The sequence below is a fragment of the Muscardinus avellanarius genome, assembly GCF_963383645.1.
Source record: "Muscardinus avellanarius genome assembly, chromosome: 8".
In the NCBI taxonomy this organism is placed as follows: Eukaryota; Metazoa; Chordata; class Mammalia; order Rodentia; family Gliridae; genus Muscardinus; species Muscardinus avellanarius.
In genome coordinates this window covers 25,509,833-25,537,111 of record NC_137794.1, presented here as the reverse complement: position 1 = coordinate 25,537,111, position 27,279 = coordinate 25,509,833, and the positions used below count along the sequence as shown (strand labels likewise).

The window sequence follows — 27,279 nt, the reverse complement described above, 5'->3', positions numbered from 1 at the left end:
TGAATCTCATCTGTGTCCATCTTCAGGAAGCGGCCGTGGGCAAAGATGCCCCTCATGTATTATTTTCATTCAGTTCCTCCTTGATCGGATACCTGCTGATGCGTGCTGTAGTCTAGTGTGCCAAACCCCAAGGGTACTTGCGTCTGAAATCTCCAAAGGAAGTTTCCCTGAGAAACTACATCTTGAAAAAAGAATGCCTCTGGAGAATTCAGAGGGAAGAGGAAGATTTCTTAAGCCTATTTTAAATTCCATGAGCTGGTTTTGCACTGAACAGGGAGTATATTTTAGAATCTGAACTCTATTCTCTGCTTTGCTTCCTTGTCAAGGATGTCAATAGTAAAGTAACAGGTGTAAGTTTGGCTTCTTAAGTTCTTCCTGTGAAGCAGGGTGTAGAGGAGCATCTTGCCTGGATCTCCGCTCTGCTGCGATTTCAGTGTGGCCCCGCATGAGGGCAGACTTGCCCTGGAGAGTGGCTCTCTCTTCTCCCAGGCCTCCTGGCAGAGTGCTATCCGTCATCATCCCAGAGCAGGAATGACGCTGGCTCTTGTACATTTTGTTCACCAGGTGCCATATGAATAGAAATTCCTTGCATCCCAGGCATCGTGGATGGGAATGATTACACACAGAGTACCATTGTTTTTTTAAGCCCCTGTATTCTTTGTGAGCTCACTGAGGTTAAATGACCCTGCAGGGCCAAGTTGGCAAGAATTAAGGAGGAGTCCCCAGAGGCCCTGTTGGGGGTGGGGAGGAGCACAGCATTTAGATATGCACACTGCACCTCAGGGAGGAAAAGGGGAGTGAGCAGGATGTCTCCCCTCTGCGCTGGCCATCACTTGCACATATAGATAAAGCTCAGAAGACTTTTGTCTTTGAGAGCATCTAAATGTAGCCTAGCTCCTGCCGGGTGTGGTGGCGCACGCTTGTAATCCCCGCGCTTGGGAGGCAGAGACAGGAGGATCACACAGGTTCGAAGTCAGCCTCTCTGGCTTAAGAGACCCTGTTTCCAAATAAAAATATAAAAATAGGTCTGGGAGTGTAGTCCGGAGGTAGAAGGGTTTCCAGGAACCCCAATACCACAATAATAATAATAATAATAATAATAATAATAATAATAGTAATAAATGTAGCCTGGCTCCTGTGTAATGAGTCATCAGCCAACACATGGGTGTTCAGTTTTTAACCTGAAACAACTCACCGGTGGCCCCGGGGGTCCAGGTTTCCCGGGGGGCCCTTCACTGCCCTGTAAGGGATAGAGACCACAGTCAATACTGAGACATTTTCTATCCCAGGTTTATAAACTAGATTACCTTGCTCAGAGGAGCCATCTTCAGAAGTCAGCACGACTGTCATTTTGTTCTGGCCTGTCAAAGTCTTATTTAGCATGGCTTATTTTTAACCCAGGAAATTACATTTCTACAACACAGGAAGGGTGAACACATTTTCCCATCTTATTCAGCTTTTTACTATGTAAGCTCTAGGGAACAAAGCTTATTTTAAATGGAACCAGAAGACCTGGGTGATCCTGTGTAAGTGCAGCTGGGCATTTCTCTTCCGACGCATGCATGAGCTGCATAGCAACATCCCTATGAGCAGTATTTGGGGTCTGGGTTTGCAGCTCTCTGGTTTGGTCCTAACTTTTAGCCTCACCTCTACCACCTTCAACTTTTAGAAGCCAGAAACCCTATCTGCATCACTTGAATAAAGTAGAAAATCACACCCTTTCTGTATCTGCAGGAGGAAAGGCTCTTCCCCTTCCTAGGTTAATATCAGACTTGATAACCGAGTCAGGCATGTCCCATGTACAGAAGTGTCTGTGGTGTAGCAATGCTTGGGGAAAATGATATACATAAATTAGAAAGACTTCTGTTTATATGATAATCAAACAAAAATGGAATTTATGAAAAATAAATCCATGTTGAAACTTGAAAATGTATCTCTTATTTATTTATTTACAAAACAGAATTAGTTCACAGTAAACAGCAATTGTCTTTTTGGTCTATAACCAATTACTCCTATAATTGTTCACTGATTTTAGATTAATAGCCTCATCAAATCTTTTAAATCTCTCTGTTTCAGGAACAAAGTCAATAAATTGTTAATTAAAAAAGAATACGGGGAGACTAAAATATGATGCTTAAAAATTTTGTGGGATTTTAGTCCATTTCTAAAATCTGATAGAGGATTTCATTTTAATATCCACCCATTTTCTAGTAACCAAAGGAAGTATAATACAATTTTTGTTTATCAATAAAAATGAACTCTAAAGTTTTTCATGTATATGCTGAGAACACGTGACAAAGGGGGACTATGCCGCATCCTTTCCTGATTGCTCTGATGTGGCTGTCTCCCTAAGACACAGCCTGCTCACTGTTGGCAGTGTCCTTCAGAGGATTATGTCATAGTTTTAAAGAGTCAATATACAAGAAAAAATATGTCTATTGAAAAGACTTTTCCCCCCCGCACAATTACAAGTCATCTTTTCATTCTCACTTGTGCCCTCCAGCTCATCTCAGTGTGGAATCCCCATTAACTTCAAATGAAAGTCTACGAGTGAACCATCCCCATAGAGAACACAGCAAAAAGGCCGACGGAGCTGGGCAAGCTCCTGGGGGTATTACCAGAAAAAACGTGCCCACACTCTGTAGAATAAGCACATTGTTTCCTCTGAAAATTGTGGGGATTCTTTTGCTTCTTGACACCATCATATTTCATTTTGTTGAGGGACAAAGGTGTGGAAGACCCCAATGTGCGTCTTGTGGACTCTTGATTCTTACTCCCCTAGTGTGAATAGGTGCAACTACTTACTCATCTGCTGGCTCTGCCTGGACACATATGTTTTAGGCCAACACAGATCCTAAATCAGGTAAAGCTGTTAAGTCTTTCTGTCTGATACTCCTCCATTGCTAGTCCCCTCTACTGACCACAGCAACACATCTATCCAGTTACTGGCCTCCCCAGGATACGGGTTCCTAAGTGAATTTCTCCCACTGGACTCCTAGGGACAGAACTTCCAGACTGTCTCAGCAAGCCGTTTGGCTACTGGAATCCTTGTCCTGATAGCAAGGTGTCTGGAGTCTTAGCACCTGCTATGGTCTGAACATCTCTGTCTCCCTCAAAATTCACAGGATGGATCCTAACCTGCAGGCTGATGTCTTAGGAGGTGGGAACTGTGGAAGGTGATTAGGTTACAAGGTGGACCCGCATGAATAGGATAGTGCCCTTGTAAAAAGAAGCCAAGGGATCTCAGCTGTCCTTAAACTATGTGAGACCACAGCTAGAAGGTGCCATCAATAAACAAGAAAGTGGGGCTCACTAGACACCAAATTTGCAGAGTCCCAATTTTGGATTTTTCAGCTTCTGCAACTGTGAAAAATAGATATCTAAGAGCTACCCAGTCTATAATGTTTTCTTATGGAGGCCTAAACAGACTAAGGCAGGGTCTACAGCTGGAACTCCCCAAAGCAAACCCCCTTAGTGGCACCCCGGGCCTCTGAATCGAGCATGGACTTTTGCTACAGAGCACCCATGTTGTATACACCTTCTACCCTACAAACAACCCTCCTGGGCTCAAACCAACTTTTAGACCTACATTCTTCCAAGTCCATCACAAGAGCAGCCACTCCCTGACACCATTTCTACATTTAGCCTGTGCTGGATTTTATGGATCTCTCCACACACAGCCTGGTCCTGCTCCAGGGTGGACCGTGAGGCCTCTCCTCCTACCTTGTCGCCCTTCGCTCCCGTGGGGCCCGGATGTCCCGTTCTTCCCACTAAACCCTGTAGAATAGAAAACTAAGTTTGTCACAGAAACAACAAAATGGCCAAAGGGTGATGGAAGTTAGTTGCTAGCTAAAACTTAGACATTTTGAAGGTCATTTGATCCTAATTAAATCAGTGCTACAAGCTTATATTTCTTCCGGCTGATGCAGCAGCTGTATCCCGCTGATAAGCCCTTGGAAGGGGAAAATTTGTATTTGTGGTGGCTTTTTCACCTTGGCCAACCACATATAATGACCTTAATTGGAGTCTTTTGATACATTTAAGAACCTAGTCTTGCTGTTTAAATGCCAATTTACACAACATTATGCCTTTCTAAATGAGCTATAATTTTGGTAGTGATCAACATTTTAAATACTCCAAGACAGGGCAGAATTAACAGTGTGCATATTGAGTTATATGATCTGCATTTTACCACTGGAAAATAAAATTTAACTTTATTTGGGAATACAATTAGCTGTACAAATCTTTTTCATAACTTTTAATTTTACCATACAATTCAAAGTCAGGTTTATTCTACATACTGTGGTGAAGGCATAAATGGTAAAAGTTTTCACAGTGGCAAATCAGTGATTCAAAACATTAAAGTATATGATTTTATTCCTACTTGTGTGGTTAAGATTCTGTTGTAAAGGGACTCTAAGCAGGGAGGAGAAAGTTGAGATATAAATGAAGTGGTTATATTTAGCAAATAATACTGCATTACTTGGGACAAATTTGGACTAAACACTATTTGTTTATCTGAAATTCAAATGTAACTGTATTTCTTTTATCTGGAAACTAAACCCTGAATAAGGGATTGGGTTTGGCAGATGGAAATAGTTTATTTTTTTTTTGTCCCAGTAAAACATGATAACCCCAAAAGCCATGCTGGTGTGTTTTCTGGGTAGTAGAAGTCAACTACCATAGAGGGTTTTAAATCTGTAAATAGGGCAAGTGTGGCGCCACATACCTGTAATCCAAGTACTCGGGGAACTGAAACAGGAGGAGCACAGGTTTGAGGCTAGCCTCCGAAACTTAATGAGCCCATGTTTTAAAATTTGCCAGCCTCAGCAACTTAGTGAGATTATGCTTTAAAAAATAAAAGGGACTAGGGGGCAGTTCAGAAGTAGAAGCCCCCTGGGTTTATTCCTGAGCACCCATTTTTATAGGGATAAAAATAAATCTGATCATCCTTGCTCTATTCTTTCTTCTGGAAAATAAACTCTCAGCTTATGTTGTCAATCTGAATATCTCTTCTAAAGGTTAGTGCCTAAATAACTAAAACACAGAATGCTCTTGTATATCCAGTTTCTCTTTCAAATGCAGTAGCTTCATCACAGGCCGTTTCCTGGTTGGGTAAAATTCTCAGGAGAAGTCTCCAGGATGCGGACCCACTTTAGATAACACTACATGGAGAGCTGAGATGTTGGATGAGGCTACTCTTCTAAGTACTAGCTGGACAGTCCACACAGAAGCACAGGGAACAAGGAACAAGCAAAGAATATTAATGCACCTTGCCTCATCTCACCAGGTCTGACCTGTGAGTAGGACAGTTTTTACAATACTTACAGAGGGTCCAGTCAGTCCTGGAGCACCTGGAATGCCTGGGATTCCTTGAAGACCCTAGAAGAGATAGTTCCTACTATAAAATCTGTTATAGTGAACAAAGCGCTTTCATTAGTCAAATATCTTTCTTATTGAAAATTAAACATATATTTTAGCTAATTAAGAAATATGATGTATGTCAAATATCAATATCCATTTTCAAGGAGTGAGGGTGATGAGCTAAGATGCCAGGACATGGAATCTGTGACCAACATGGTTTCACCTGTTTGGTGATTCATAGAGCTTTTCTGGTCTTACAGAACCAACTCACTGGCAGGATCACCACTGAGAGTCCCATACTACTATTGATGGAAATACCAATTTCAGGTTGGCAAAATGCTATCAGAGAGAAATATGATTACCCTAAAGCTTCATTCAACTAGTAGAAAAATGAAATGTTTTATGACATAGTTTAGTTGGTCAGTTCATTAGAAGAAGAAATTTGGCCTTTTGCTGAATCGAAATTTGGAATCATTTTATGGCTTAAGAATTAAAATTCCTTCCCTCCTTGAGTTGGTAGAATAATGCTAATTATATGGGATGGGATTTATTTATTTATTTATTTTTTATTTTTATTTTTTTGGTGGTACTGGGGTTCCTGGAAGCCCTTCTACCTCCGGGCTACACTCCCAGACCTATTTTTATATTTTCATTTGGAAACAGGGTCTCCTAAGCCAGCTCCTGCGGCTGGCTTGGAACCCGTGCGATCCTCCTGTCTCTGCCTCCCAAGCGCGGGGATTATAAGCATGGGCCACCACGCCCGGCTGGAATGGGGTTTAAGATGCTGATACATTTATATATTAAGGACAAATTTGCAAGGCTAACTGGTAACTTGTATAATTCAGTGATTTTTGTTCTTTTACCAAGTATACCAGCAACAGAACATTTGTTAACATAAGTTACATAAAATCTGTAATAAAAACATTTTTCAAATATTAAAATTATGGTTTAGAAAACTATTGGATGACATGGAAAAATGTAAGTCACACAATGTTACATAGCTGAGGTTCTAAATTTGTTTCCTAAAAGATGGGGATGATAAATAAATTTTTATTGCTTTATCATGGCAAGTAGACAAATGTTTTACCAGAAAACCTGAGAATTTTTGACTTTGCACACTGTTGTGTAATACTCCCAGTGGCACCCGAGGCAGCTTTTTTTGTGTATGTGCGGTACTGGGGATTGAACCCAGGGGCATTCTACCTCCAAGCTACATATCCAGACCTATTTTTTATTTTTTATTTTATTTTCCTTTTTGGAGTACCAGGGATGGAACCCAGGGGCATTCTGCCTCCAATGTACACTCCTAGTCGTATTTTTTTACTCTTTACTTTGAAACAGAATCTCACTAAGTTGAGAGGGCCTCACTAAGTAGCTGAGACTGGTTGCAAACCTGCGATCATCCTGTCTCAGCCTCCCAAGTACTGGGATTACACATATGTGCCACCACGCCTGGCTCAAGGCAGCCCTAGCCCTTCCTAATAAATACACAAATACACCAGTAGCAAAACATGAAACTCTGATGGAGCAGGAAAATTAGGCCAACTCCACTGAAGTTCAGGTTCAGGTGTGCTGTTGGATGAGTTTGCTTGCTGTAGACTTGGGGAGCATTTCCAAAGTCTTCAAAGGCCTTTTGCAGGTTAACATTTCAGATGAGGGCTTGTGGACCATACTATTACTATTACCATCCATCTTTCTTGGGCAGTGGGAATCATTTAAATATTTTTGTGTACTTCTCACATTTTCTAAAGCAAACAGATCAGAAAAATTAAGTTCTAGAAGACCTGGGGGTGTAGCTTGGTGGAAGAGTGCCTGCCTCATGTGCACAAGGATTTGGATTCCATCCTTTGTACAAAAAAAAGTCCCAAGTTCAAGATCAAATGGCTCCACTCTTTCAAGATTTAATTTCCTTTATCAAGTATTCTTTTTATATTATCAAAACATTCTTTGTTATAACAAACGTTTCCCATTTATTGTTATAAATATTAATTTCTTTATATATTATAAATATTACATGAAGTGACCATGTGAAGGTACTGCATATTTATTTACAAGAGTACTACAGGACTGTGAACTGCCACGAGGTTCTTTATCAGTGGATCAAGGGAGAACATCAGGTCTGTCAACCCAGTGCCAGAAGATATGTTGAAAATAATCTTTTTTTTTTTTTTTTTTTTGCAGGTCTCGTGATGGAACCCATGGGCATTTGACCTCCGAGCTATACCCCCTGCCCTAGATTTTATTTTTTATTTGGAAACAGGGTCTCACTAAGTTGCAGAGGGCCTCACAGCTGAGGCTGTCTGTGAACCGCGATCCTCCTGTCTCAGCCTCCTGAATGCTGGGATTACAAGTGTGTGCCACCAAGCCTGGCAAAAATAATCTTCTTAAATATGCTGGATTTCTCATGTAAGATGTCTAGAGAAAAATCTTGTATATGCTTGTGTTAAAATGTAGACATCGTTGCTCAGGATTTCATCAACCCCAGTGCAGTGCTGTGTATGGAGGTGTGCATGCAGGCCATACATGCCAGGTTGATGTACTGGCTCTTTTAAGTTCCCCACCATTAACTTCATCAGCTTATAACTTTAGAAATGAAAGAAAATATTTTCCATTGGGAATTTCAGTTTTAAATGATGGGAAATTATATATGTTGTACCATGAATGTCTTAATCTCAAAATACCTATATTTCCATAAAATTCTACTCATGCATAGATAGAGCATACGTATACATATGTATCCCTCCCCCTTTAACTAATTTTAGTCTCAACTCTGAGTCAGTCTAGAGATGCTGAGTGAGTTTTTAGGTAGTCTAATTTATAAGCTTGGGACTCATTAACCTTTGATGGCCACATTAAACTTTAAAATAAACCTCAGCCCATAAATAAAAAAAAATCATTCTCAGCAGTCTTTCTCTGAACAAGCTAAAATTCTATAGTAAGAGCAAAAGTTACTATGGATGCATAAAGGGCAGTGAGATAATTTTAGAAGACAAGAGGGTCATTAAAAAAGACAAATACATATTCAAGAGTAGGACAGTTGATTTAGCATATAGTGCCAGACTAAGATACAAATGAAAATTTATTGCATAGATATTCAGGGATCATTAGAACCAGCTTATTTCCCTACCTTGACATTTTGATTTTCCAAGTCAAAACTAAATGGCTACTGAGAATGTTCATTTTTTATTACTATAATTTATGTCTGACAGTATTTTCATGCCTTCTTTATCAGTTGTTATCCTGGAATATTGTAGAAAGACCTGCATTCCAAGCAAGAATCGACTCTGACAATAAGAGGTGGGTCTATATTCTACTGGCATCTTATTAGCTGCTACCTTGAGTTGTGAAATACCTGTGAAAAATGTGGAGGATAATATCACTTTTCTAAGAGCAATAAATAAACAGACAGCTCCTCTAAATTTCCAAGAAAATTAAAGACATTAAAATTAGAAGTGCTCGCTAGACATGGTGGCACACACTTGTAATCTCTGCGCTTGGGAGGCTGAGACAGGAGGATCGCATGGGTTCGAAGCCAGCCTCAGCTACTTAGTGAGGCTCTCAGCAACTTAATGAGACTCTTTTTCCAAAAAAATATAAAATAGGTCTGGGAGTATAGTCCAGAGGTAGAAAGCCCCTGGGTTCCACACTCAGTACCACCAAAAAAAAAAAAAAAAAAAAAAAAAGAAAGAAAGAAATGCTCAAGGAGATAGGTTGTCCCTGTATATATGTACTTTTTTTTTTTTTTTGGTGGTACTGGGGGTGGAACCCAGAGGCTTTCTACCTCTGGGCTATACTCCCAGACCTATATTTTATTTTATTTGGAAACAGGGTCTCACTAAATTGCTGAGAGCCCCACTAAGTAGCTGAGGCTGGCTTCAAACTTGTGTGATCCTCCTGTCTCAGTCTCCCAAGCACGGGGATTACAAGCATGCGGTGCCATGCCCGGCATCCCTGTATGTACATTTTTTAAACTATGAGGAGAATAGACATTTGGAATTTTATAAGATTAGAGATTATGTACATATGGTAAAATAGTCTATTTGAAAGTGTAAATGTATATATTCTTCGTCAGAGTTTTATTCACTTAAACAAATTCATAAATTATACTTTCAGTGATCATCTGAGGCCAAAGAACATAAGATTATTCACTATTATTGGTCTGTTGGAGAGATAAGAGGTATGCTGCCCTATTCCTCTCAATGGGCCAAACTGAATCATAATATGATGTAATATGCTACATCATATTTCTTCTGAAAAATGAAAAAAATATCTTGAACTTTCTTTAACTCCCCATGTAACAAGTCTTGTGCAAAATTCAGTGTATTTCATATCAAAGAATTCATAGAGTACACATAAGACCACACTAAGATAGTGGAGGAATATTCACAAGGATTTTAGTTCACCAAGAGAGAAAAGTGCTTTGCAAAAGGAATAAACATTAACTTCTTGTAAATTTTACTTAGAGTCACATATAAAAAACCTGAATTTCAATCATTTCCTGATCTTTTTGTTATTGCTTTCTCAACTGCCTCTAAAGCCTGCCTCTTGAATCTAGGCAGTTAAAAGCTTTGGACTATTTAAATCTGTTATTATACTTGTATTTTATGAAACCTTTTGTAGAACTTCAGGAAATGAAAGCTCATTAACTCTTATTTTGAAAACAAAATGCCCTTAATGTTTTATTAATAAATGAAAATAAGTTATATTTTTCATTCTTTAATCTTTAACTTGGCAAAAAACCAAGCAAAACCTCAAAGTTTTCTAGACCAAAATCAATATTTATTAAAAACAATAATGTGCAATGATAATTTGTAATGTGAAATAGAACTCCAAGTAGAAAAAATAGATCTACTTTATACTGTTATTATTTTCTGCACTAACATCAAGGTTAATACATGCCAGATGGCTTACTTACTTTCATTAAGAACTATTACTATCAAAACTGTTTAAACTAACAACAATTCATCATTCTAATTGGTTTTTCTAAGAGTTAATCTGAATTATGCAGGACAAGACGGATATCCTGAGCATCACTGTGGCTTAGAGTCAGAAAATTATACCATTAACTCAGAAGCATGTTTGACTCAGATCCTTAGTCCAGGGGTGAACAGCCGATCTTAAAGTAGTCTAGTCAGATCCTATTGATAGTTTATGTCTCCCAAGAGTGTGGAAATTGAGCAGAGACACAAATAAACCAAGGCCATTAAAGTTGACTCTTGCTGTGGAGTTGTCCCAGGAAAGCTCCTTGGAGTTTTGGAGCTTCTCTTACTCTTAGACTGCTGGTTCAACTATTTCTTCAATTTTCTTAAGTATTCTAAAATTCCTTTTAGTAAATTTCCTCTCCCTTCTTCTCTTTACTTTGTTGTGATAAAGCTACAATTGTTATCTGCTATTTGAAAACTTAAGGAAAAATATAACTGATAGCTTAACTTGGGCTTTAACTTTTTTTGTCTCAAATCTGGACTTCTGGTAACAAGTATGAATACACACATATGTGAAATGTTTTAACTTTGAAAAAGACCAACCTAATCTTTGTTTTAAATTGTTTTTAACATTAAATGAGCTAGAGAAAAACTGATATCTTTCCTCTGTTGCATCAAGTAAATAGAATCAATAGTAGGACTGATTATCTAGGAAGAGTCTTTTACCTCATCGCCTTTCTCTCCAGGTATTCCAGGGTAGCCCCGTTCTCCTTTGCTTCCCTGAAAAGACAGTAAGTTCAGCTAATATACTCAGGTATTTCCTGTTATATTTGGGAACAATGAAAAAAAATCTCTTATCAACGTGTATTGATGTCATTCAGGCATGTCATTTGAACAGGGTCGGAGACAAATCTATGGCAATACTTGCAAATGGCTTTCATCTATTATCTATCTATCTATCTATCTATCCATCTATCTATCTATTTATCTTTCACCTATTCATCTTTTTATCTATCTCTTTAAAAGTAGTATATTTTAAAATGAATCTTTTTTTCACACAGAATCAAGCATTACACAGAGGAGTGACCTTCTTACCTTTGGTCCCTCTCTGCCTGGGATACCTGGAGGACCCCGTGGCCCTGTATCACCCTAGAGAACAGAAGCAACAGAGCTGAGAAAAGCACCGGGTGCACTACAGGGTCCATAAACATACAGCCGGCCTTCTTACCTTTGATGCTATAGAATCATACTTCCCAGGCTCACCAGCACCTCCTTCATCCCCTTTGTTGCTTCTCAGCCCAGGGATGCTGGCTTGGCAGTTGCCACAAAAGTTCTAATGGGCATAAAGATGAGGTTATTGAGAGATTCAAAACAGTGAGGTGTAATATGATTTAAAGTTCTATTTGAATTGTTGTCAGAGATGAGTGAAAACTATAAGGTCACTCTGCTTTCAGAAACTTACTTATCCAACTTGAAAAGATTATTATTTGGAGAGAAATCTATTTCCTAAGATAATAATGTCTGTTTATGATATTGGTGAGCATTTACTAAAAACATACCTCTGATGATATTCACATGAAAAATTTCAAATAAATAAGGAAGAGATCCACGAGTCAAGAACAAATACTGAATTTCAATTGATTAGCAGCATGATAATTAAAGCAAAATTATAGAGCCCATATAAGTCATTAAATAGAAATGAGAATAAAGGATTTCTCCATATGGGAGAAAAATTAGTTGGAGAACCTTTCACACAATTTTCTAACATTGTATATGTCCATAGGGTCACTCATGTGAAGAATAGTTATTTGAGGACTTGGACTTGACTCCAATGGAATTCCCTTGAATCCAAGGGAATATAGGAAATCTAAGAAAAATCACCTTTCTGTTGCTCTCTGTGCAACCTCTAGCTGATCTGGAAAGGCGTAAATTTATGTGGCCAAGCTAATAGAATAAAATTAAGTCTCATTTCATAGATAAATAAGTGTCTATGAAAAGCCTCCTAGAGATTTATTTTAAAATGAATTATTAGAATAATACCAGGAAAAACATAGAGTAAGGATCACTGAGATAATGAATTGAAAGTTGACAAAGAAGGTCAATATGGCCTCTACTTTTCATTCTTTTCAATAGTTGACTTATAATGATTACAATTTTAAATGTGAATGTGTGTGTGTGTGTGTGTGTGTGTGTGTGTGTGTGTGTGTGTGTATTCATGGGAATTGAACCCAGGGGTGTTCTATCTCTGAGCTATACCTGCAGCCCTTTTAATTTTTTGGTTTGAAACAGGGTCTCACTATATTGCTGAGGCTCACTAAGTTGTCCAAGATGGTCTCAAGCCTGCGATCCTCCTGTCTTAGCTTCCCAAATCCCGGGATTACAGGTGTGCACCACCATTACCAGGGAAATCTTTAAAAGTGAAAAGGCAATTGAAGCTTGCCATTGGTGAGAAGTGACAAGAAAGCCCAAGTTTATTCACATTCAATAGTTCATATATATACAATTTTATTTTATTTTTTGTGATTTTATTGGTGCATTATAGTCTCAAATCATGATATAAATCATGTTGATAATAACATACATGCAATGTAATAACACATGTCTTGGTGCCTCCTGCCTCCCCATTTCTCTCCCTCCCAATGCAGAGTACTTAGAGTGATGTTGGTATATGTTTACTTGTATACACCTAGTCTATGGTAGTATTTCTATTAATGAACCTGAGTTTTTCTCCTCCCCTACCCTTTTATCTCCTCCCTGGCTCCACTGGGGTTTCTCTTCTATTATCTGGAGTCTCTCTTGTATCCCAACCCTATCCAGTACATATTAAAGAAAACATATGGCCCTTCACTCTGTGATTGGCTAACATCAACACAATATTCTCTAGGTGCTTACATTTTCTTGCAAATACTTTACACTAGAAAAAGAAATAACCCAATTCACCAGGAATGGGAAACTATATTAAAGAGACATTTCACAAAAGAAGAAATTCAAATGGCCAACAGATACATGAGAAATACTCAACATCATTAGTAATCAGGGAAATTCAAATCAAAACCATACCGAGATACCATCTTACCATTTAACCCCAATCAGAATGGCAATTATAAAGAAGTCAAATAACAATAAATGTTGGCAAGGATGTGGGGAAATAGAAACTCTTGTACACTTTTGGTGGGATTGCAAACTAGTTCAGCCACTATGGAGATCAGTGTGGAGATTCCTTAGAAAACTTGGAATGGTCTACCATATGACTGGCTATATACCACTACCGAGTATCTTTCCAAAGGGGTTGAAACCAGAGAACTACAGTTATATTTGCATATTCATGTTTATAACAGCACAGTTCACAATAGCCAAATTATGGAGCCAACCTAGATATCCATCAACAGATGAATGAATTACAAAACTATGAGAAATACACACAATAAAATTCTACTGAGCAATGAAGTAGCAAATATAAGATCTTCCTGACCCTCCATATTCTTTACTGACACATAAAAATGTTTTGGGGGTATTAAAGTCCCTTCTAAAATATTTTTATTTATTTATTTTTGTGGATCTGGGAACTGAACCCAGGGGCATTCTCCCTCTGAGCTATACCCCCTGCCCTATTCTTTATTCTTTATTTTGAAACAGGGTCTCACTAAGTTGCAGAGGGCCTCACTAAGTATTTGAGGTTCTCCGCAAACCACCATCCTCCGGTCTCAGCCTCCTGAATGCTGGGATTACAAGGGTGCACCACCACACCCGGGTATTTCTGTATTTATGTTAATATTTATTTTATAGTTTCAAAGCTTCACCAAATAAATACATATACTAGAACTCTTGAGTCTTTTTTTCCCCCTCATGGTCCTGGAGATTGAACTCAGGGGCACTGAACTCGGAGGTAATGGGGATTGTACCTCTGATTTACACTACCAACCTTTTTTATTTTTTGTTTTGTAACATGGTTTCTCTAGGTTGCTGAGAGTCTTCCTAAGTTGCTGAGGCTGGTCTCAAATTTACAATCCTTCAGTCTCAGTCTCCTAAGTACTAGGACTATAGTGTGCCACCATGCCCGGCTCTATTGAGTCCTTAGATAAATTCAATTCAATAAATAATTTTACTGTTGTGCTTGTGCAAATCATTGGGATAAACACTAGGGATATAAGCTAAATCACATAAACACATCTATCACCTAAGTGTTTATGTGTGTGTAGATGTATACACTGTCCATTCATCCATGCAGTTATAAGGTATGAGTATAAAGGGCCAGATTATCATGCAAAAATGTGCAAATATATGACCTTACTTATTATCTGCCCCTAATCTGTTTTACAGGAAAATATTAGGGATGAAAAATTGAAGCAAGATTAATTCTTTATGAGATACATAATAGGTAGAGATAATTTTTATTTAACAGGGTAACAGATATTAGGGCAATTGCTGGCTTTTGAACTTTATAGCTCATTTTGTAAAATCCATGACATGAAAACTCAGCCTTGTAAGCTAGCTGTTTGTCGAGCAGCATTGCTTTTCCCTCTGGAACTGACCAGGACAGATAGAGTAAGAAAGACAAGTCTTCCCAGGAGTGAGCCAGGGCAGGTCAACATCTGATGGAGAGGAGAGTAGGATCTATTTAGGGGTGTTAACAACATTATTCCTTCCCCATGGCTCCTTTCAGAACTGTCCTCCCCCCACCTCCACACCCAAAATGAGAGGCTGCCAAAGGAGAGAGTGAAGGGATTAGTATAAAGGACATGAGGTACATTAAAATACATGCTCCTTTTTCTCTTAAAGATACTGTGCTACTTAAAAATCAGGCCAATCAATTAGTTTAGAGTAAACATTTTGTTTCTGATTTTTCCTGGATATTGACCCATCATTTCTTACATAGCAACAGAGTACCTTCAGCAAGGCGCCGATGTCTCCCAAGAGAGGAAGGGCAATCTGTGGTTAAGGAGATAAGAACAAGTCCGTGTTTATATATTGTTATAATTCGGGCGCTACATGTTTCCCAGAGGTTCATGAGTCAAAGGTTGGGTCCCCTAGATGATGGTACCATCAGCTAGAAAATAGATTAAGAGGTGGAAGGAAGTAAGCCACTGGGGCTGTGTCCTCAAAGAGGGTGTTCAGACCCTGCTACCTGCTATTATATTTTGACTTGCCACGGGCTCAAAGCAATGTGGCCTAACAGCTATGGATTAAATTTCTGAAACCATGAGGCAAAATAAGTCTTTCTTCCTTTTAAGTTGTTGATTTTAGGTATTTTGTCCCAGCAATTAAAAGCCGACTATCATATATGCATACACATAAACACAATACAAAAAAAAAAAAACAAAAAACAAGAACTACAGTGTAGATATTTTTCCTCAAAATGCCATGTCATTTGAGATTTGAGGCCTGGGGCTTCTAGAGTCCATCAGGAGAACTGGCTTAACATTATGTTTCATGTCAAGAAACCAAGACAAGGCACTAAGGGAATTCAGAACTTTTGTGAGCAAGAGTCACTCTTCCCCTGCTAGGAACATGCAAACTTTCACACATAATTGTTTCAGTTTTACATCTCTGCTTTTATGACATGGCAACCTTTATGCTTTCCCTAGTCTGTAACTGGTTTTAAATACTATATAAAGATAAATTGTTTATTACAAAGAGATAACTCCTCTGACAAGCACATTCTCAGGCTGTTGAGAAATATGAAGAGTACAGGATGAGTTTGCCTTAAAGTTGGTTCTCATGGAAGTTCCAGAGAGCCTTAAGTTGCTATGTAAATGCAACCCAAGTTGCCTTAAAATGCCCTTTCGGAAAGACATTCTGTAAACCTAAGTAACACTTTACAGGATTCCCAGGTCAGGCACACGATTTACTCAGCAGTGTAGTCAAAGAGAGGCCAAAACATGCCTCTGCATGTAGCTTATAAAGGCCCAGCATAAGGCCCACCAGTGTGGGAGGGAGAAAGGATTTAGTAGGCTTAGAACTGAGAGGCCACATTTAGATTTTATCATACAAAACTCTTAATACAATGCCATGTACCATATGGCCTCTCAAATTATAACTGCTGAGTCTGAAGCTATTACAAGAAATTTTGCTGTCGCTCAAAGCAAGGTTTAATCTAAAATAAAACGTCAGAACACACGTTTAGTGCCTAAACCCATTTTCTAAGAGCCTACTCAAGCCAGTTTTCATAATTTAATCATCTCAGCATTTTAAAGCTACTGAATCAATAAATATGTACCATATTGTGGGTAACATACCTGTAAACTTTCATTTAGAAAAATGAAATTCATTTAGTCACTAGCATTAGAAAGAATAGAAATTGAGGCTATTTATTTTATCTCAATTTTCCATGGAACTGAGACATTATATGCTAACACTCAGCCAGGGGCAAAACTGTATAGCTGAATTATACCCTTAAGAAATAAGTATTCATCATACACATGAAAATGCTGACCCAGCTTGAATTTTTTTTTCCTTTTACAAAATAATGGGGATAAACAAAATCACCCAGCAGTCACTGAGCATTTTAATTAGTTTGGACAGGAAAATCTGCCTGGTAGGCTGTTTGCCTTCTGGGTGTTTTAAAGAAACATAAATCAGGCAAAGTCTGTGTACATACCGGGTCACCTGGGGGGCCTGGCAGGCCTGGCTTTCCATCCCTTCCTGGAGTGCCCTGAAAACAGAGGCATCATGTTCAAATCTTTGCAAGTTGGCATAGGTGCAGACTAAGATGAAGTTGGGTGGGAGCAGGAAAAGCAGGTCCTTAACTTACATCATTCCCTGGGTTCCCTGGAGTTCCTGGCAACCCAGGCAGACCTCGAGGGCCCTGGAAATTGAAGAACATAAAAATGTTGCTTAGAAGAACAGTCTTCCTGTAACCTTATCCAAGTAAGCAAACTATTCTTCATAACTTAAATAGCTTACCTGAATACCTGGCTCTCCAGCTGGTCCTTGGGTGCCCTAAATAAAATGGAATAAAATTATAAGAATACTATCAGGGATGTTTATAAATTATCCAACTGAGATGAAAGACTAAAAGTGAGTATCATAATTTACTTAGCAGAACAACAGGATTTGTCACCTTGTATATTCTGAAAACTTTCCATTAAGCTGGTCACAACTTTGGGTGATAAATACCAAAGCAAATATCTTTTGCTGAAAACATGAGGATTTTGCTCAGGTACCTGGGCTGGCTTTCTCATTCCATCAAATGTGGCTCCACACTCATGAGTGTGCGGACAATGCACCCACACTCTCATCAGAAACTCACTGCCCACAGGGATTCTGGCCCAGGGCTTTCTTTTCCTTCTTTTACTTTGATTCACTTCCTTCTTTGAAGATATAACCAGAACTAGTATTTGGTGACAAGAGTAGAAAGCAAAACATCAGTTATTATTTTCCAGTTTTAGGAAGTTGGAATTTGGAGTAATTAAAATAAAGCTGAGATTATCAGAGAACCCAATTACATTAGTCCTACTCCTGTTATATATCCATGGACCACTAAATTAGAAATTTATGACCTGAGTCAAATAAAGATCTGGATTCTTAGCAGTTGACTTTAGTAATTACTTACTGATATTTATTTCTTATTTTTAGAATAAACATCTATATCACCATTTTTGTCAAAGGCTTTTGCTCTCTTTATATTGTGTTCCAAAGTAATTGTTTTCTTTAAACTCATCACTGCTTTAATATGTTTTGGATATATCTATATCCTTTTTATTTACTCTAACTTTCTATCTCTAATGCTCTCTCTCTCTCTCTCTCTCTTTTTTTTTTTTTGGTGGTACTGGGGATGGAACCCAGGGGCCTTCTACCTCCGGGCTACACTCCCAGACCTATTTTATATTTTTTATTTGGAAACAGGGTCTCTTAAGCCAGCGAGGCTGGCTCCAAACCTGCGCGATCCTCCTGTCTCCACCTCCCAAGCGCGGGGGTTACAAGCGTGCGCCACCACGCCCGGCTCTAATGCTCTCTTATGTTTCTGCGGCTATGATTTGAATGTAACATTATCTCCAAATTCATATGTTGATGTTATTTTGGAAGTAGTGTCCTGTGATGTTATTAGTGTCTTTATAAAAAGAGGGAGAAAGAGCCAAGCTGGCTCTGTCTTGTCATGTGATGCCCTCAGCTATATTCTGATATAGCATTGGACACGCCAGACGCTGGCACCATGATTTTGGACTTCCCCTCCTCCAGACCCATGAGCTAAAGGAACCTTTATTCTTTAAACTACTCAGTCCCAGATACTCTGTTATAGCAACAGAAAATGGACTAAAATATTTTCCTTTGGAAATCAAGCACCAGACATTTCCAACATAACCAATCGTTATTTATGCTTTATCTTTCATGAAAGCTTTGGTACAAAGCTTGGTACATATACATATATATGTGTATATATATTTACATTTATATATACATATACATGTATATGTATATATACACATATACATATATACACATATATGTGTACATATATACATATACATGTAGATGCATATATATATGATTTGTTCTCTGCCCTTGGTCCCTGGCACAGAAATCCTAAAACCCTTGTAATTCCCTTAGCAGTAAGTTTGCCAGCAGAAGCTTATTCCAGCATTTGGCTTTTGAATCTGGTTCTTGACACAGAACTCCTAATATCTTGGAATTTCCTGGGAGATAGGAGTACCTTTTGTTTTAATGAGATTACTCTTTATAATACTCCATTCACATTAAATATTAATTTTTGTTTTATTTTAGCGAAAAATAAGCACAAATACTTAATAACCTAATATTAGGCATTTATATAATCTTATAAGCATGTATTTGTACATATAATAGACATATAAAAGATAAAATGGTTGCTCCTAATTAAAAAAAAATCAGTGTATTTTTGACCAGCATCTATAAGTCAATAAACAGAATGCAATCTATACTTGATGATCAAACCTCAGTGCCCATCACTCCTGTCTAGATAGTGCTTAAATTTCCTCCTCTGACCTTTGTATTCTTTGCTCTTTATTAAAACTGTCATTGGACTTCATTTCATAATATTGGAATCAATGGGGTTTGAAGAACTTGATGAAATTTCACTTACTGTTTTGCCAGGAATTCCTACTCCTGGTGGGCCCATGTCACCTGGGGAACCATGCACACCTGGAAGTCCTCTTTCACCCTGTGATATCAGGGGCTTCTATTAGTGCAAAGCTCAACAGACATAAATTTTTGTTATATTTTGATAATTAATAATTATTTTAAAATTAGTTATAATTTTTTGTACCTTTGGCCCACGTGGACCAGGTATTCCAGGATTTCCATCTAATCCCTAAAAAAGAAAAAAAAAGGGAAGAAGTGAATACACATGTTTTTATAGAAGTGCTAAAAACATCCTAGAAATAATAATTTAGAAGTATCTTTCATTGATTTTTATTTTACTCGAATAAACCTTCTTTTATAAAAAAGAATAAGGATCCAGGTATGGTGGCACAAACCTATAATACCAGTACTTGGGAAGCTAAGACAGGAGGATTATAGGTTCATAGGTTCAAGGCCAGACTTGGCAATTTATAGGGGGACTCGGCAACTTAGTGAGACACTGTTTCCAAATAAAATAAGGGCTAGGGTTAAGGGTGTAGCTTGGAGGTAGAATGCCTACAAAAAGAAAAGAAAAAATAAAGGAATAGGAAATGATAAATTTCAATAGGCTATAAATTTTATATAGTTATCTTAAAATATAAGAAGTTTTGTCTATAAAATAAAACATTTGATACTAAGAACCTATTTCCTATGCCCTGGGAAAATCTGAACCACAGAGACATTTCCACAAATGACAGCCTCTGGGGATATCTGGAAAGCCTCTGAGTGGGAAGGACCAGGCACTTTAGTTTTAAGACAGTGTCCTGGAAAGTGTTTAAAAGCAGCACGCTTTACTGGGATCCACAGATCCCTGTGGAATCCATATATGGTGGGTAGGGGGTGGGTCTATGAAGCTTCCAAAATCATATGCATAACTTTGTGAGCATGTATATTTTCTTTGGAGAAGAGCCTGTCGCTTTCTTTTTTTATCAAACTTTCAAAAGAATAAGAGGAATATTTCTTCTTTTGGAAGGTCTAAACTTATTCTTGTGCCCTGAAACTGGTCACCCATAAATAATAACTAATGAAACTAATGAACACTCAAGAGAACCGTTAGTAAGAGGACTGGTACTTACCGGTTCCCCTGGCAAGCTTTTCCCTGGAGGACCAGCCTCACCTTTTGGACCTGGAAGCCCAGGAGGCCCTATAATTCCACCTGGATCTCCCTGAGGAAAAGAAGATAAGATTATTTTGCTACTCAGCTTCATGATGGGATGCGGGGAGGCAGTAGTCTCCACTATTTAAGTTGTCATTATTCCAAGTCAAACTTAATTCACTCCCTCCTTTAATAATATCGACTGAGTGCCCAGTTCACACAGAGCACTGCCTAGTCATCTTAAATGCATTTAGATTTTGTAGTGAGTTGTATTACAATAAATGTAGCAATATCATGAAACGTCTACATGTGTGTAAACCTAGGCATGAAAAGGGCATGTCTATTCATGGAGTTCTTTTGATGATCTTTATGTGTTATTTCCATGTAGCATTTGTGTGCGATTTCCATGGAAGTGCTGAAAGATTAAGATACTTCTTGGATCTACACCAGAGTTGCTGGCTGGGGCTGACACAGTGTCCAGGTCCTGACACCCTCATCTCTAAGTTACTTCATCATGTAGTTTCTATTCCAGAAATGGGGCTTGGCAAGGCACACCTCTAGCAAGCCATTCCTGCTGTGGCTTGTGTGAATGTCTGTACTCCGAACAATCCCACAGGCCTTGTGCTCTTCTTTGACTTTTCCAATGCCCTTATGACCCTTGGTCTGTTCCTCCAACCTACCTATTTAATATAGAAAATGAGTAAGATGTGAACTGTACCTTTTCTCCTTTAATTCCTTGTTTTCCTGGGATACCATGTTCTCCTGGCAATCCCTAAAAATTCATAATTAAAGGGAAATAGCAATTAGGACATCTCTTAAACATTTCTTCCTGTGAATCTTTGTGAAAAGAACAGAATTTTAACATATGGGAATGGGTTGATTTGGGCCTGTTAGGGAAATACATTAGTTGAAATTGCATGGCTTGTTGTTTCATGAGAAATCACCTAAATCTAATGGAAAAGAAATGAAGGAGAGTTGAAAGAAATGTCCCACCCATATTATTGCCAAAAAGGGTTGGAGGGATGGTGGTTGGAATCATCACAACACAACTCAAAAAACCATAGGGTAACTAAGTCAGTTTTTACTGCTTTGGCAGTAGTGACTTTCTCTTTTGCTTTTATGCTCTTTGTGGTGCCAGCCACTGTACTTAATCTCATTTGAGCTTCTTGTGGCTCTACCTGTGCCACCAACAATTTTCTCTCTTTTCATATGACATAGCAACGTATCCCTCTAGTGGTCCATTAGTTGGCTTGGGAACTATAAAAAGCTTTGCTCTGTGAACTTTCACATCAAACTATGATGTTAAATATGAGTGCTGCTCAGTAGACCCTAAAAGCTGAAGCAGGGAGTGTGGAGGACAGAGAAAGAGGCCTTGGAGCTGCTTCAAGACGATGGGCAAAGGAGACATTCTACAAGTTGCCTAGAGGTAACTCTAATTGTGGTCAGATAGTGAAGTTGTAGTCAAGAGTTTTTCTTATTCTGCTCAGGTGTGGGCTGATGGTGAGCTCTCAGCTTCCAGGTTGTTAGAAGGCTAGGGAGGTTGTCCAAGAACCGAAAGCTACTGTGGGAGAAGGGATGGAAAAGCACTTTTAAAGAGCATGAGGTGGCCGGGTGTGGTGGCGCACGCTTGTAATCCCAGCACTTGGGAGGCTGAGACAGGAGGATCGCACAGGTTTGAAGCCAGCCTCAGCTACTTAGTGAGGCTCTCAGCAACTTAGTGAGACTCTGTTTCCAAATAAAATATTAAATAGGTCTGGGAGTATAGCCCGGAGGTAGAAAAGCCCCTGGGTTCCACCCCCAGTACCACACACACAAAAAAGAGTATGAGAGTGTGTGTGTGTGTGTGTGTGTGTGTGTGTGTGTGTGAGAGAGAGAGAGAGAGAGAGAGAGAGAGAGAGAGAGAGAGAGAGAGAGAGAGAGAGAGAGAGAGCATCTACAGGGAGTTTTCTGTTTTTGTGGTACTGGTGATTGAATCCAGGGGAATTCTTTCTCTGAGTTATACCCCTAACCCTGTTTTATTTTTATTTTGAAACAGAATCTCACTAAGTTGCAGAGGACCTTACATTGCTGAGGCAGGCCTTGAACTTATTCCTTCTACCTCATCCTCCCAAGTACTAGGTTTACAAGCATGTGCTACCACACCTGGCCTACCAGCAGGTTTTAATGCAGCCTAAAGATGTCCCTCCAATTGCATTATAGAAATATTCTCAGTCAAAATACTTGCTTTTTTGGGAGGACTTTTGCTATAAAACAACAGAAACTTCCAAACTATTTCCTCAGATGGAGCTCTGAACCAAAATCTATGCATATTGGACATGCTTGTTTTGCTCTTGGTTTCCCTTGTTTCTTTTGATGTTTCCAGACTCCTCTACCATAGGTATAATACTGACAAACATATCTAAAAAGACAATTTAGCTAATTTGAACTTCAAAGACCATTTTATTAGGTTAATAATATTCCAAAGGACCTCACATGAATGTATGGAGGGTTCAGTTTTCTCAATAGCTCCTAACATTAGATATGATCAGTTTCAGTGGTGGGAATGGCACATGTCTTTGGGGAATGTGGCATAAGTCAGTTTCATGAACAGATGTTGACATTCTTTAAAACATTTGTTTCAATTTCATTTCAAAATATTGAAGACAACATACAACGTCTCCTGGTGGTCCTCTGGGCCCCATGGAACCTGCAGGTCCTTGCTGACCCTAAAATAGAACATGATATATGTTTTAACTTTAAAACATAGATTCTACCTGAGTATTTATAGGACATGATGTGACCTTTGTAGAAAGATAGGCTTTTCATCATCCCACCTTCTGAATACAATACTGAAATGTGATTTGGGCTTAACAAGACAGTTTGTACATGTTTTTATTAAATGGGTCTGGTTTTCCCAGCATGTGATAATTGGGGAATCTGCCCTACCCACTGGCTGGGAGCACACTATCCTCATCTCTTCTACTGCTCCTCAAACTGGTTCTGTCTTGGCACCCTCCTGAAGAATCCCACATGGGAAACACAGGCATCTCAAGGATACACAATTTTGGTGTAGAAGTGGAATCCTGACTCCTGTTCCTTTTAATAATACAGCACAGGGTCATAAATTTAGCTGACATTGTTTACTTTCAAAGCTTTTAAGGATGCTATTGTGAATATGCTCTGAAAAAGGATTTTAAAAAATCCTATTGTGAGCCAAAAGACACAGTTACTATGTAATAAATGCAGCCAGAGAGGGGAAAATCACCATGGAAACAAGATAAAGCCTCCGAGAACATCTGTGAAGAAAATGAGTGGCACACCAAAAACACTTTTTAAAATACTTAAGACACTTTTAAAAATAATTCCCAAATTATTTTCAAATATATTGTAATTACTTCTTTTTGTGGTATTAGGAAATTGAACCCAAGGGCATTCTATCTCTGAGCTATATCTCTAACCTTATTTTATTTTTTATTTTGAAACAGGGTCTCATTAAGTTGTAGAGGGCATCATTAAGTTGTTGATGCTGGCCATGAACTTGTGATCCTCCTGTCTCAGCCTTTGAGGTACTGGGATTACAAGCATGTGCCACCAGGCCCGGCTCTTCATTACTTTTTTTTTTTCCCCCGGTACTAGGAATGGAACCCAGGGGCATTCTACCTCTGAGCTACACCCCTAGCCCTATTTTTTTATACTTTATTTTGAAACAGGGTCTCACTGAGTTGTGGAGGATCTCACTAAGTAGCTGAGGCTAACAGCAAACCTTGATCCTCCTGTCTCAGCTTCCCAAATGCTGGGATAACAAGCATGTGCCACCACGCCCAACTTCTTCATTACTTCTTATATACCTTTAGTCCTGGGGTTCCTGTTGAACCTGGGAGACCGGGATCTCCAGGTTCTCCCTAAAGATATGAATGGAAAGTTAAGTTAGATGATACTAGAATTTTTACAGTCTCATTAAGGTTCTAGATACAATTGAAGAGTTCCAGGAAATTACCTTTATTCCCTGTGATCCTATTGTTCCAGGTTCTCCCTGTCAATAAAATAATCACTATATGGATTATATTAGCATTGTTATGATTTGTCATCAACCGATCTCACCTATCTGAGATTATACCTTCAGATGAGGGGTAGAAGAGAATAGAGTTTAAGGTAAATTGTGCTGGTGATTCTACTGGTGGATACTGTAGAAGTACTTAATAAAAAACAGAAAAAATAAGATTATGTAAAAGAGGACAATGCTGGCTACAATGAGTTTGCATTTCCAGGATTTATTAATCTGTTGGGTAAATCCAATTTGTGTAAATAACAGAATTTTTAAAATAAAAAACAGTATCTTCTATCTTAATTTTGTAGTTTACAATTCTTAAGTGGATGTTTTTAACATTCATGTCTATTCACTAATAGTAATTAGTTAAAGAAAATGTATATAACCCAACCAAATGTTAAAGTATCACATAACAGCACTTAGTAACGCTTAACACAAAAGATTAAAAAAATCACAGAAGAAAAGTAAAAACATTCTAGAAACTTATTTTATCAAATCTATTAGACTCTAAAGTAAAGAGAACAGAAATCAGCAAGAGAAATCAATGAAGTAGAAAACCCAAGGTAGTGATAAAACATCTACTTACTTTGTCTCCCTTTTCACCTTTTGTAAAAGGTTCCCCCTAGGAAAATGGGTAGAAAACAGAATCAATTATAAACAGTTTTAGAAATAAATTCTCCAAAGCTGGGTGTGATCCAGCCAGCCAAACTAAGATCTCCACTGCACAGTCTGCCTTCACAGCTGAAAGGGAACACAGGAGATGAATCACACTTCCTTCATATTCCCAAATGAATACTGAGTTAATCATTCTAATACTATTTAGAGAATACCCAGTGCTTGACAGATGAGATGCGGCCCAAGGCCGAAGCTCCCCATTGCCTGTAAAGGTGAATGATCACACACATGTGACTCAACGGAGGTGGAATGGCTGTGAACACTGAATGGAAGGCGTTCATGGGAACTCTCCCAACTGCCTCGTCATGTGCTACAAAATACAAAATCATCATTTTAATGATATTTTCCAATTTCCATTTTTACATTAACAAAAAATTACTCAAAGGGACTAATTATATGGCGAATAATAGTATGAGTGTGTGGATCTGATAATAGTTCTTGTTGGGTTTAGGTATGGAGATCCTGGGGGGAGATGGAAGCTGTGGGGGATACACCTTATTAACCAACACTCACCCACTTTTTCTTAGTTACCATTATGACAATCCAGAAACAAATGTTCTTACAAGCTTTCTCTTACTAGGTTCTGTTCTTGAAATTACATGTACACTGTATTTTTATTTAATATTCACATATGTGCTGTGAAAAAGACATTACTGTCCTGCTTCAAGGGTGAGGAAAGAGATTGGGAAGGTTCAGTAACTTTGCGTTGTCGTAGCTTTCTCTATTTTCCTACAATAGCATTTATTCTACTTAATGTTTTGACCTCTTAGAACCCACTGATGGATCAATCCACTTGAGATTCATCTACTGGACTGACTAAAATAACCCATGTCTACCCAACATGACTAAATCTTTTATTATTGTTTAATTTCTATATAGTAGACAAGAACTTAATTTATATTCTTTTTTTGGGCTTGCTTCTAAACACTATAATTTCTAAGACTCAAGGCAATGTTATGAGGAAGGGCTAAATGAATGCTATGTGCATGTATGCCTCTACCGTTTTGTACTCCATTTAGAGTCTGACTACAATGCATTAAAAAAAAAAAGATGTCAGTTAGGTCTGAGCAGTGGGCAGCTTGCTCACAGCACTGCTTGTTTCTGTCTGTCCCCACTGCTCATGTCCCTGCTTGTTTAGAGTCACAGTCAGGTTTGGAATTCGCCTTGCTCTAGTAGCCCATAAAAGAAAAGACAGAGGAGCCTGGTTATAGACACACTTGATATTTAGTCCCAGCTCCAATGGCTATGATCATTTAAACTATGTCATTTAAACTTTTATAGCCTTTCTTTTCTTAATTATAAAATCATGGAATTCAACCAGAATATATCTTCAGTACATTTTAGGTCTGGTAGGTTGCATGTCTAGTCAATTTTAAAAGTCCTGTAGCGGGAGACAAATTGCCATTTTAAAGTTGCCTGTCAGGCTCAACTTAAGATGAGGTGAAGTTCTATTTAGTCTTTCTGGTTATAATGCCAAGTCAAGTCTGGATCTCGAATAAAAACGTTAATATCACAAAGAGCTAAAAAGCTTGGAACAATAATATAAAATGTGTGGGTTTTTATGTGGTATGGGGGAGGAAGGCAAACAAAGATATATAGAGGTGGTGGATAACTAAGGAATTAAAAGTTAGAAGGAAAAGTGGCTCCCTCCTAGATAAGGAAGATAGGGCTAAAGCCCATCCCAATGGGATTGGTGCTTCCCCTAAACACTGACGGTGGGAAAGAAAGCCCCAGGGAATTCCCTATTATAGTGCCTGGAGTATATAGGCACAGTACTGCTTTTAAAGTGGTCTAGAAAAATTACTATCATTGCTAATGATTTCTAAGGATCAAAGCTAAAGCACAGGGAAAATTTGGCTTTGTAACATTCAGTACTTTTACTATATTGCTCCTGTTTGTCATGTAGGAATTTTAGTGATTTCTTCCTTTTGCCTCCATGGTAGACCCATATCCCTAATTGATTCTGGCAAAGAAATGGGCAAAAGTGATTTAAAAAGATGCATTGTATTTTTTTTTAAAATCAAAGATGAAATGATAAACCTTGTTGATTCTTAAGGTTGCTTTTTTATGAACAGCATTAAATAGAAAAGTCTTTTCTT

General features: G+C 38.4%; 1 protein-coding gene across 1 annotated transcript in view; it reads right to left on the bottom strand.

Moving 5' to 3' along the window:
* Nucleotides 1-27,279, bottom strand: part of COL19A1 (collagen type XIX alpha 1 chain) — a gene marked incomplete at both ends in the record, with an annotated part of 383,978 nt that overhangs the window by 46,090 nt on the left and 310,609 nt on the right. The window contains 18 exons of the mRNA XM_080699922.1: nt 1,196-1,240; nt 3,724-3,777; nt 5,329-5,382; nt 11,013-11,066; nt 11,382-11,435; nt 11,515-11,619; nt 15,174-15,215; nt 16,885-16,938; nt 17,038-17,091; nt 17,190-17,225; nt 19,345-19,422; nt 19,528-19,572; nt 20,459-20,548; nt 21,197-21,250; nt 23,130-23,183; nt 24,306-24,359; nt 24,455-24,490; nt 25,092-25,127. Coding sequence (XP_080556048.1) covers nt 1,196-1,240; nt 3,724-3,777; nt 5,329-5,382; nt 11,013-11,066; nt 11,382-11,435; nt 11,515-11,619; nt 15,174-15,215; nt 16,885-16,938; nt 17,038-17,091; nt 17,190-17,225; nt 19,345-19,422; nt 19,528-19,572; nt 20,459-20,548; nt 21,197-21,250; nt 23,130-23,183; nt 24,306-24,359; nt 24,455-24,490; nt 25,092-25,127 — 999 coding nt within the window. The remainder of the gene's footprint in view (nt 1-1,195; nt 1,241-3,723; nt 3,778-5,328; nt 5,383-11,012; nt 11,067-11,381; nt 11,436-11,514; nt 11,620-15,173; nt 15,216-16,884; nt 16,939-17,037; nt 17,092-17,189; nt 17,226-19,344; nt 19,423-19,527; nt 19,573-20,458; nt 20,549-21,196; nt 21,251-23,129; nt 23,184-24,305; nt 24,360-24,454; nt 24,491-25,091; nt 25,128-27,279) is intronic.